This window comes from Mustela lutreola, chromosome 2 (genome assembly GCF_030435805.1).
Source record: "Mustela lutreola isolate mMusLut2 chromosome 2, mMusLut2.pri, whole genome shotgun sequence".
In the NCBI taxonomy this organism is placed as follows: Eukaryota; Metazoa; Chordata; class Mammalia; order Carnivora; family Mustelidae; genus Mustela; species Mustela lutreola.
Genome location: NC_081291.1, coordinates 130,455,990 through 130,468,433, shown reverse-complemented (window position 1 = coordinate 130,468,433; position 12,444 = coordinate 130,455,990). Strand labels below are relative to the sequence as shown.

Genomic DNA, 12,444 nt, shown 5'->3' with positions numbered 1-12,444 from the left:
TTTAAAAAGAGAATAATCCTTACACTAAGTTTTTAAGTACTGAATTAAACTGTATTTACTACTAATAACAGTAAACAAATGACTTCACCATTTCACTCTACACCACTTCCCATAAACTAAACACTAAAACACACAGTAGTAGAAAATACTTTATAAAATTACCTTGGGAAATTATGAAGTATTTAAAAATTTGGCATACTCTATGTAAATAAAGCTCTACTTTATTTACAGATTTGAAACAGATTAATCTTTTTTTATTATATTTACCTTATAACATTGTGCAAATTTAATTGTACAATGTATTTATTTGGTACATTTACATATTATGATTGTTGTTGTAGCAATATTTAGCACCTCCATCACCCTCTATCACTTTACATAATTATCCTTTCTTTTCAGTGATTGGAATACTTAAGTTCTAGCCTCTAGGCAATACTGTTGTCTATATTCATTACACGATGCATTAGATCTCTATGGCTTATTTACTACGCAATGCACAGATTAATCATCTTTAAATCTTCCTTTTCTTTACTCTGGTAACTTACCCTGTGAAACTACCCTTTGCCTTGTCTTCCATACATCCTTAACTTCCTCTTCCCACTATAACTACAAGTATCAATTACATACTAAACCTATATTCATCCTACAGATTACGACAGCTTCCAAAAACATTCTTTTCATTAATCTGTCTAAAAATCTTCAGCAACCGGGGCGCCTGGGTGGCTCAGTGGGTTAACAAGCCTCTGCCTTCGGCTCAGGTCATGATCCCAGGGTCCTGGGATGGAGCCCCGCATTGGGCTCTCTGCTCTGCAGGAAGCCTGCTTCCTTCTCTCTCTCTCTCTCTCTCTCTCTCTCTCTCTGCCTGCCTCTCTACCTACTTGTGATCTCTGTCTGTCAAATAAATAAATAAAATCTTAAAAAAAAAAAAATCTTCAGCAACCATCCTCTTGACAAGATAACTCCTAACAACTCGGTCAAATATCTAAAATACTCTAGAATCTGATTTTATCAGTCTAACTTCTATTTCTCTAAGCCCACGGTCTACTCCTCACTGTTCCCTGCTAGAGTTATGTGAACATCCTTTGTACATTTATTCACGATTCCAACCTGAAAGGTTCTTCCTGTTTGTTATCTATGTTTTATCATCCAAGACCCAGGTCAAATCCCATATCTAAAGGAAACTGGCAACAAAGCCAGGTTTGTTGTCGTTGTTTTCCACTATAATAAGCATATTCTTTAATCCCCATCATTATTTCACCTACCTCCCTTCTGGTAGCCAGTTTGTTCTCTATAGTTAAGAGTTTGTTTCTTGGTCTTTCTTTTTTCCCTTTGCTTGTTTGTTCGTTAAATTCCACATGAGTGAGGTCTGGTATCTGTCTGTCTCTCACTCATGTTACACAGCATTATATTCTAACTCTATCCATGTTGCTGTAATGGCAAGATTTCATTCTTTTTTTATGGCTGAGTAATATTCCATTATATGTATATACCACATCTTCTTTATCCATTCATCCATTGATGGACACGGGCTGCTTTCATAGTTTGGCTATTATAAATAATGATTCAATAAACACAGGGGTGCATGTATCCTTCTGAATTAGTGGTTTTGTTTTTTGGGGGTAAACACCTAATAGTGCTATTACTGGACTATAGAGTAGTTCTATTTTTAATTTTTTCAGGAAACTCCATACAGTTTCCCATGGTGGTTGTACCAGTTTGCATTATTTTCAAGTGTTCTACAGAAACAACCATAAAACAAGTAACAAAACAGCAATAAGTACATGTCTACCAATAATTACTTTGAATGTAACTGGACTAAACTCTCCAATCAAAAGACGTAGGATGACAAAGTGGATAAAAAACAAGACCTATTTATACGCTGCCTACAACAGACTCATGTCAGACAGAAAGACACCAGACACCTGTAGATTGAAAGGGAGGGGGGATGGAGAAACATTCATCATGCAAATGGATGTCAAAAGAAAGCTGGGACAGCAATCAGATAAAAGAGACTTTATCTCTAAGACTCTAAGAAGAGACAAAGGACACTATAATGAAAGGGACAATTCAACAAGAAGATATAACAACTGTAATTATTTATGCACCCAACAAGGAGCACCCAAATACATAAAACAGTTAATAACAAACATAAAGGATATAATCGACAGTAATGACATACTGGACCTGGTGGATTTAACAGACACATTCAGAACATTCCATCAACCAGGTTTTTTTAAATTGAAATATACTTGACACGTAACATTTAAAAGGACTCTTTGGTGCAAAAGGTCCAAATTCAGCAATTATATTCAGCAATTATATTCATTATGAAATACTTGTTACAAGTATATTACAATATTAGTGCCTATATTCTCTATCCTGTATACTTTTCAACCCTGTGACTTATTTATAACTGGAAGTTTGTACCTTTTAATCTCCTTCTCCAATTTCACCCATCCTCTCACCCTCTCTCCTTCGGCAACTACCAGTTTGTTCTCCATACTCATAAGTCTGCTTCCTTCTATTGTTATTTGTTTGCTTGTCTTATTTTTTAGATTCCACATATAAGTGAAATCACAGGGTATTTGTCTTGCTCAGTATGGCTTATCTCATTTAGCATAATACCCTATAGGTCCATCCATGTTGTCACAGATGGCAAGATTGCATTCTTTTTTATGGCTGAGAAATACTCCATTGTGAATATATACCGCATCTTCTTCATTCATTCATCTATTGATGGTGGACACTTAGGTTGCTTCCATATCTTGGCTACTATAAATAATGCTGCAGTAAACATAGGGGTACATATATCTTTTTAAATTCGTGTTTTCATTTTCTTTGGGTAAATACCCAGAAGTGGAATTAATATGGTACATCTTATTTTAGTTTTCTGAGGAACCACTATACTGTTCTCCAGAGTGGCTGCACTAATTTACATTGTCATCAACTGTGCATGAAGGCTCCCTCTCTACATTCTCTCCAACACTTGCTATTTCTTGTCTTTTTGATACTAGCCATTTTGACTGGTGTGAGGTGATACCTCATTGTGGTTTTAAAACCACAGCATGGTTGATCTCAACTGGTTTTAAAATCAGTTTTTAGGTCCCAAGTTCTTACCATCTATACAATTCATTTAAAACTTACCACATGTTACTCCTTAGTTATCTTAAATTCAATAGTTCCTACTAGATCAAAAGCTCCTCTCAGGTTCAACCACAGTCTAGCATAGGCTGTATGTCTATTATATTATAAACCATGAGTATCATGACATATGCTGTGAAGCTTCCTAACCAGTTTTCCATTTTTCTCCAATGTGTACACACAATAGGGCATATTATATATGCTTTCTAGCTTAGAACTTTCATTTATACACTTCCTGTAGTTATAGGCAAGGAAAAAAAATCCCTTCAGGGCACCTGGGTAGCTCAGTCAGCTAAGCATCTGACACTTGGTTTTGGCTCAGGTCATGCTCCTGGGGTTGTGAGATCAAGCCTCGAATTAGGCCCTGTGCCAGAGATAGAGCCTGCATGAAATTCTCTCTCCTTCTCCCTTTGACCCTCCCCACAATGAAAAAAAGAGAAAAAAAAAAAAACAACCCTGCATATTCACCTTTACTACTCTTCATCTCAAATGAAACATTTTCTCAGATAAAATACTATGCATAACAAAGTATTCAGGAATTAAATGAAATTAAGTTCATAATAAAAGCCAAAATGTATTCACTGTCTAGATACTGATTTGAAAAATAACTATAAAAGGATATTTATAACAATTTACACAATTATATAATTAAGGAAATCTCAATATGAAGCAGGTACAAGATGACCCTAAAGAACTACTGTTAATATTGTTTTGTGTGATGTAGCATTATAGTTACATAAGAAAATGTATTTTTTTAGAAATGCACAATGAATTATATACCAGTGAAATGAAATGAGAACTATGAATTTTTTTTTTTAACAGAAAGGAGGGAAGAAAAGATAAAGAGAAAGGCAATAGAGAAAGAGAAGGGGGAATGGAGGGAGGAAAACAAAAGGGGTAGATGAAGCTAGAATGGCAAAAATAATGTTTGAAATTGGGTAACAATGTTGAGTCTGGGTGAGCGAGGAGTCATTATAGAATTCTAATTTATGTTTGAAATTTTTCATTGTTAACATTCTTTTAAAGTGAAAAAAATCACAGTGATCTCAATACAAGTTAGAAGTAAAAAACCAAATTTTATACTACTATCATACTCTTTGCAGTTCAAATAAAAGGTAAACCAGTAATGAATACATTTCAACAGTTTATAACTTACTGACAATGACAGAGGTGCCTTGCTTTGAAGAAACAGAAAAACCATGGGCAAAGACTATTTTGTTTATAAGCATACTATTTCCAAAGTATAGGCACATACAGTATATGCTCAATAAACATGTGAAAATTAATTTTACATGAAATATACTAAGATATTAAGGATAATTACTTAGACATAGATATTAATTAAATCACTACTGTAGAGCCCTCTGGCTATACCAAATGCTATCTGACTAAACTTTATCACAATTATAGGGCCATGATCAAAATCAATGAAAAATAAAATATATCACTTCTGCATTTATTGGTGTTTGTTTTCCTATAGTCATTTTGTATACAACTGACTTTTCTGGGGTATTTCACTATTATACTGACATCTATAAAGAAGGAATCTCTGGGGGCACCTGAGTGACTCAGTAGTTAAGCGTCTGCCTTCTTTCCGCTCAGGTGGTGATCCCAAAGGCTCCCTGCTCGGCAGGAAGCCTGCTTCTCCCTTTCCCACCCCCACTGCTTGTATTCCTTCTTTCACTGTCTCTGTGTCAAATAAATAAATAAAATCTTAAAAAAAAAAAAAAGGAAATCTCGTGACATTAAGATTTAGTGATATTTTCCTCTTTGAACAAATTTAATCACCGCTTGATTGACAAGTAGATCCTTAATACAACTGTAACACCTACCTGACATCAAACATCAGGATACAGAAAAGTCTAAAACCAAACAACCCAAGAGCTTTAAATTTTTAAGCAAACTCAGTAAAACACTTAGTTAACTCTGCTTAGGAAAAAAAGAGAACTGATTGCTTCGATGCTAAAATTCTAAATTACTTTCATACATTGTAGAACTTTCCCTCCCACACTCCTTCAAAAGTCAAATTGACATTATGCAAATTAAACATCAATCTTTCTATTTGAATGATGTAACCATTAAAAGTCTGATTAGCTTTTCATTTACTTTAGTTAAATAATGCATTATGTAATAATAAAAAGTGAACAGCTTCCTAGTGTATGAAAATATGTGTAGAATAAAAATGCATATCCTGTTTCAAATGGTAGAAGTCAAAGTTAATTTAAACAGTATCTTAGGTAAAATCCACAAACCTTCAGCAATCATGTCTTCCATCTCTGTGTCAGATGAATTATCTGCATGCTTTGTATTATTCTGTAACTCTGGCTGAACACATACAGAATTTATCACCTGATTATCCAAAAGAGGCCTTTTTTTCACAGGCTGTTCTATTAGCAAGGATGAACGACTTACCTTTAAAAGAAAAAGAGAAAAAAATAATCTTTTAAGAGGACTTTCAGAAATAACTTGGTTAAAAAGCCTCTTGGAATGGATAGTATCTGTGCTAATTTACTTGTTAAACTGATCAGCTGAACTGATTCACTAAGTGCTTTATTCCTTAAGAAAATTTTAGGCAATCTGGACATCAACAGTTTGTAATTCAAGTCATCAGCACTACGGATGCTTAAAGTCTCTTGTCAAATGGAACCTAGTGTCCTAGTTTAGGCAAGTAGTTTAAAATGTCTTTAAAATGCAGTAATAGGAGCACCTGGGTGGCGCAGTCAGGCATCTGACTCGGTTTCAGCCAGGTCATGATCTCAGGGTCATGAGATCAGATCAAGCCCTGCTCTGGGGCTCCACACTCAGCATGGAGTCTGCCTACGATTCTCTCTCCCTCTCCCTTGACCCCTTTCACCCAACCCCTGTGCTAGATCATGCTCTTTTTCTCACTGAACGAAATAAGTATTTTTTAAAATAAATAAATAAATAATAAAAATCTGTAATAAATTTTGATTAGCCAGTATCCTTATTTTCTTCGTGCAACAACTTTTTTTTTTTTTTAAGATTTTATTCATTTGACAGACAGAGACCACAAGTAGGCAGAGAGGCAGGCAGAGAGAGAGGAAGAGTAGCAGGCTCCCCGCTGAGCAAAGAGCCAGACGCGGGGCCCGATCCCAGGACCCTGGGATCATGACCCGGGCCGAAGGCAGAGGCTTAACCCACTGAGCCACCCAGGTGCCCCCGTGCAACAACTTTTAAGATTTATTTTTCATGCACAAAGCTTTTTACTCCTAGGGTTGTCTCTTTAAGATAGATCACTACTGTATGTACTTTAAAGATAAGTGAACTAATGTTAGTGTTTAGGTGGTTTCTTTACAAAAGCAGAATCAGGACTAGAACTTAGGTCTCCTGACTTCTAGTTCAGCAACCTAATCCATTATAATCACAAAAAGAAATGGAAAAATCCTCAAACATTAACATGAAAATTAGTTAACAAAATACTTATAATTCAATATACTTGGTTAAGTCATAAATACTACTTATTTTAGAAATGTTTTCAGCAAAAACAATCCAGACCAAAAATATTTACTGATTTGCAAGTCAACCTTTAGCAAATTTGAAATAGAACCTCCTTTAAGAATGCTGGTTAAGTCTTCAATATCTGACACAGATGGTGAATGATAGCTTATTGTAAATTTCTACGTTTAACTTCAGAGAATTATCCACCATGAACTCTTAAATTTTGTTCATTTCAGTTAGTATATTTAATACACCTCAAGTAAAATTTACAAAGGGTATTGCTGAAGAAACTGTAATACTCAGTGCTGCTAAGAGTTTACACTTTGGTGTGAGACTGTATTTAAATAATCTTCCCAGGAGCAACTAGTAGCCCCTGTCAGAGGAGCATATAATTCTTGATCTGGGGTTGTGAGTTTGAGTCCCACATTGGGTGTAGAGATTACTTAAAAATAAAATCTTTAAAAATAAAAATAAAGCAAATAAGTTATCTTTTTTTAAAAAAGATTTTATTTATTTGTTTGACAGTCAGAGATCACAAGTAGGCAGAGAGGCAGGCAGAGAGGGGGAAGCACGCTTCCCGCTGAGCAAAGAGCCCAATGTGGGGCTCGATGCCAGGACCCTGGGATGATGACCTGAGCCGAAGGCAGAGGTTTAACCCACTGAGCCACCCAGGCGTCCCGCAAATAAGTAATCTTTCCAGAAAATAATTTGGCAATATATATCATGAGCCTTATGAATACATATGTAATGTGATTCAATATCTGTACTTCTAGGAATTTGTGCTAAACTAATTACTAAATATGGAAACCTAAAATGTCTAACAATAATGCAAGGATTACATAAATTATGGTTTCCATAAAGTGGAGTATTATGTAACCTTTCAAAATGTTTCCAAAGTACTATTAATCATACAAGAAAACAAAAGCTCTAAATATCCTAAGTGACAGAAGCAGAACTATATATATAGTAATCTTGATCATATGAAATATGTATGTAAAAAAATACACATGTGGTGTTATTGGGAATTATCTGCTCTGTATATTTCCCGTATTTTCCATTTAAAATAATACATTATTAATTTTGTAATCAGAAAAAAAGTTGTAACTGTCACTGTTAATAATAGAAGCTATGGGTACAAGTGCCAGGAATTACACAGAACAACGTGTGCACATCTAATCCTCACAATAACCCTCACAGCCAAGTATCATCTCTGCTTGCCAGATGAGCCAAACTTAAAATCATAAAGGTTGAGTGACTTAACAAAGGTTACTGTATGCAGCACTGTCAAGATCCAAACCCTGAGGAGCAGGGAAAAAAGACTATTGCTCCACTCTCAGAATTCTTATAGGAGATCCAAATTTAAAACACAGTAATTGAATATAAGAGCAAATGATGAGGCAACCCGCGAACACAATGCAAAATCTTCACTACCCATGAATCTAAAAAAATGGGTATAAAATGCCTTTGAAATGAATTATTTTGTTTTCTTGTCTTAGATTTTGGCTTTGACTTTGGCCACTTGTCTTTGATTTATTTTCTATGGAAAAATATTCATCTCTAGATATTAGCATATAAATTATATACAGCTAGTCTCAACTTATAAGACTTACGGTGACAGAAATAACATCTCCAACGTGAAGTGAAGATTTTAAGGCATTTTTAAAATTTGACTGAAGGCTGAGATTTAAGAATGAGAAAATCTACTTGCTAATTATAAACCATCAACTGGGTAACTTCAGAAGTATCAGATCATTGGGAAATTATTATTTTATGCACTCAAGTTAAAGTTCACAAAGTATGCATTATATAAGAAACATCATTTTTTAAAAGAATAATGTACTTTAGGTGTCATTTCAGTCCTCTTAAAAAAAGAAAAAAATTTTATTTTACTGGAGTAAACTTCCCATTATCTTTCTCTAAAAATTATAAAATTGATATCCTTAATATCCTGAAAATTTTTTCCTTAGTTTATATATAGCTAGCATAAAAATTCTAGAAATATATAAATAACATAGAAAAATTCTAAATAAGAGATTGACAACTTTTTTGAAATAAAATTATTAGCATTTTATTAAAGAACAAATATACTACATTTAAAGATAATGCCACTTGAATAACTGAAAAAATACAAATTTGCTTACTACTTACAGGAAATGGCTCCAATCCCTCCTGAATCACAAAGCCTTCAATAACATGGGTTAAGATCTGTGGTTTAACAATAGCCTGTGGAGGTTTGTTTTCTATACTGGGAATGCTGCTGGGCACCGATGTACTATTACTCCTTGTGGTAGCAGCTGGAAGTAAGAGTGGAGGTGGAGGAACAGAAACATGTGAAGGATCTGACGGAGATTTAATTACTGAAGCACTGACTGATGCCACAGCAGGTAATTCCACTTGCTCTGAAACAAAAAGTCATTTTCTTATCTTTAGCATTCTGTGCAGCAAGTAAGAAAAAAAATTCCAGAATAAACATTATTAACAATAAAAGTCCACATCTGGTGCTTTAAAAAACCATTCTAAGAACTTTATTTAATCTCATGAGATAGAAGCTACTACTATCCCCACTTTATAGAAAGGAATAACTTGCTCAAAGTGATTGTTCCAACCCTGGTTAAAAGAACTGCTCCTGTAAGATATGAAAAGTGTTTTAGAATGTCAATTTAAAAAAAAAAGAATGTCAATTTAAGAATGATTATGAAAACTGCTGCTTTTTAAAAAAAATTTCAAGCTACACAAATATTAAATTCCCTATGTTCCTGTTTATATATTCCAGATGCATGGGGGGAAAAGTACTCTGAAAGTACACTTAAATAAAAAAGGATCATCAAATCCACAGAATAAGTAGAGATTTTTACAGGATTACACAGCATCATCTTTATTTCATGTAGTAAGGCTAATCCAAATCCATGCACTATTTTTTTTAACAACTCTTCAGTGACACTGTGTATGTCAGTTTGGGGGAGCACTTTAATATCAGGCAACTGCAAAATATCGGGTTGGATCACTGTGATCCATCCCCTTCAACCTCTGAAGACCACAATAAGAGAGACCCCACAGCCTATGACAGACTTTACCTACCCATATGACAGCACCAAACTTTCACTGACTGATGTACTAAAGAGAATAGATGGAACCAGTTGGCAGCTAAAAATATCCATGATTACAGATGTCTAAAAAAAGTAACAAAAAAACAGCCTGTCTCAAGATAATACTACAACTTACTGAACATGCCAGGTACTGTGTAAATGCCTCACATCCTGTAACTCATTTAACTCTCAAAACTAGCCCAAGAGTAGGTACTGTTGTTATCTCCATTTCATAGTATGGAAACAGAAAAATAAAGTAACTTACCCAAGGGCACACAACTAATTATGTAATGGAGCTGGGATACTAACCCAGGGGGTCAGTTCTTTAGACAGTGCCCTTAATTGCTGGGGTAACTCTTCTCCACTTAAGGAAAGGGTTAACATCACTATCAAAGATGCTCAAAATATAGCCCAGTTGGGTAGAGAATAGGAATCCCTAAATAATAAAATTTCAGCTAAGAAAATAGTGTACTGATTACCTGTATAATCTCAGAAATGGAAAACTCTAACAATTCACACTCAAACTGTGATTAATATCATAATATAGCTTATCACAGCACTATTATATGGCATTTATTAATGCCATATCAAATAATCCACCAAGGTAACTTACACTGGAAAAACAGTTTAAAATTACACAATCCCTTATTAAAAACTAAACAAGAAAGTCAACAGAAAATGCTAGTTTGCTGATTTCAGGAACAAACACAGTATTGTACACCTGCTTTACCAAACTGGAGAACTCCAGGAAAATCCTATTCTACATACCAAATCTTCACATTTACTCCTAGAGGAAAAGGGATAAAAATTATAACTCTAACGTGGGACTGAAAGGTGTTTTTTTCTGTTTGAAGGATAATATAAATCTTTGGGATACTGAAAAATAAGATAAAATTTTAATGTCCCTTACAGATTTATAGATACTTTGTTATTTTAGAAATAAAAGTCACCTTAGGACACCTGGGTGGCTCAATCTGTTAAGCATTTGACTCTTAGTTTTGGCTGAGATCATGATCTCAGGGTTGTGACATTGAGCCCCATATGTCAGGCTCCCAGCTCAACAGAATCTGCTTGAGATTCCCTCTCCCTCAGCACCTCCCCCCAACTTGTGCCCTCCCTCTGTCCCTCTGTCAAATAAATAAATAAAAGCTTTAAAGATATGTATAGCTGTGTCAAGTAGAATATGGTTTGTTAAGAAGATACTGCTTGGTGTATGTTCTAACTAATTTTTAGATCATATGCGCCCATCTTCTAACATCCTCACTGTTGTTAAAACTAGAGCTGTAAGTTACTGACTTTTTGAAGAAGCTATTAGCTGTTACTTGCCAGTGTATAATCAGCTGTTAAAATAAAACATAAGACAAACACTGATGCATTACAGTAGAACAAAAACACAATTATTACACTCTCTAGATTTAAGGTAACTAGGAGAGAAAACACAACTGACAGAGCTCTGCCTATTCACAGTCTCATTTTCTAAACAAGATCTATGAGCTTTTTCCACCCTTTTTAATGGATGCTTTTCAATTCTAAAAAATTTTTAAAGATTTATGAAAACTGAATACTGGATGGAAAAAATCCCTCTATTTTTGCAAGTCAGTTTATTTCATGATTTAATAAAAGTTATTCTAAAAGTCAATTTGTGCTTGCTTTACCCCTCATACACACTGTAGTAAGTATGAAGTAAATTACAGGAACATTCAGAAGTCTACATTGTACTCAGACAATTTAGCCAGAGGGATTTGCCTGACAGGATCTTGCCCTGAATTCTTGAGGAAAAAAATATAAAGATGTTTTTGTGTTCCAATATTTCAGAAATGTTTAAATTTTCTTTGTGTTACCATTAATAATGCTTTTTAGGTAATTAAATCATGCTCACAATGCAAGGTTAGTATCTAATTAAACTTTTATTTCTGCCGTTAAATCAAACGCCAGGCAATCTGCAGCAACATTAAATCCATTTTCAGTTCAGAGAAACTACAAAGATTTAATACTATAGATTTTCCTAAATCTATCTTTTGTGGTATTACTATGAATAAACACAGGCAACAGTATTAAACTTGTCTTAAACATTTTATATCATTTTACTGACTAAACATTTTCTATTTCTCAGCAGGGAGAAAATATTGGAAGAAAAGTAATTTTCCCCCTTCTGTGCTTTCCAGAGATTCACACTGATAGTAAGGAAGGAAATCAGAGAGAAGGGAAGGGTTAGAGCACTGGCACACTTGGAAAAAAGAGAGGGGGGGCAAGGGTATCTTTGGTAGCAAAGTCAATGTCCTGTTACAGTTTGTTTCCACTTAAGTGATGGTAGTTCTTGTTTACTGTAAATAATCACAAGGGCCATGAGGAGTTCAGGAGAACTGAATACTTACAAGGAAGACTGAAACAAGGTTAGGATTATCTGGGTCAAGGGTCAGCTCTTCTTTCTATGAAGAGCTATATGGGCTCTGCAACTACTCTTCTTTGCCACAGTAATGCAAAAGTAAAGACAATATTCAAATAAGTAAAGGCAGCTGTGTTATACAGAATTTTTTGTTTTAGGATTTTATTTATTTATTTGACAGACAGAGATCACAGGTAGGCAGAGAGGCAGGCAGAAAGAGAGGAAGGGAAGCAGGCTCCCTGCTGAGCAGAGAGCCCGATGTGGGGCTCGATCCCAGAACCCTGGGATCATGACCTGCGCCTAAGGCAGAGGCTTTAACCCACTGAGCCACCCAGGCGCCCCTGTACAGAATGTTTTTATGGACAATGAAAT

At 34.9% G+C, this 12,444-nt stretch overlaps 2 protein-coding genes across 13 annotated transcripts in view; one reads left to right on the top strand and one right to left on the bottom strand.

Moving 5' to 3' along the window:
* The window catches only part of PHC3 (polyhomeotic homolog 3), a 78,556-nt gene that overhangs the window by 19,900 nt on the left and 46,212 nt on the right, over window positions 1-12,444 (bottom strand). For all 11 annotated transcript variants that reach the window (XR_009351018.1, XR_009351017.1, XM_059163500.1 and 8 more), the window contains 2 exons: window positions 8,749-8,999; window positions 5,394-5,553 (listed from right to left, as the gene is read on the bottom strand). Coding sequence is in view for 9 of the 11 variants with exons in the window: in XM_059163500.1 (XP_059019483.1) it covers window positions 5,394-5,553; window positions 8,749-8,999 (411 nt within the window). In the remaining 2 variants the exon portion in view is untranslated. The remainder of the gene's footprint in view (window positions 1-5,393; window positions 5,554-8,748; window positions 9,000-12,444) is intronic.
* Window positions 1-12,444, top strand: part of GPR160 (G protein-coupled receptor 160) — an 82,288-nt gene that overhangs the window by 60,923 nt on the left and 8,921 nt on the right. For both annotated transcript variants that reach the window (XR_009351020.1, XR_009351019.1), the window contains exon 6: window positions 8,751-8,984. The gene's annotated coding sequence lies outside the window, so the exon portion shown is untranslated. The remainder of the gene's footprint in view (window positions 1-8,750; window positions 8,985-12,444) is intronic.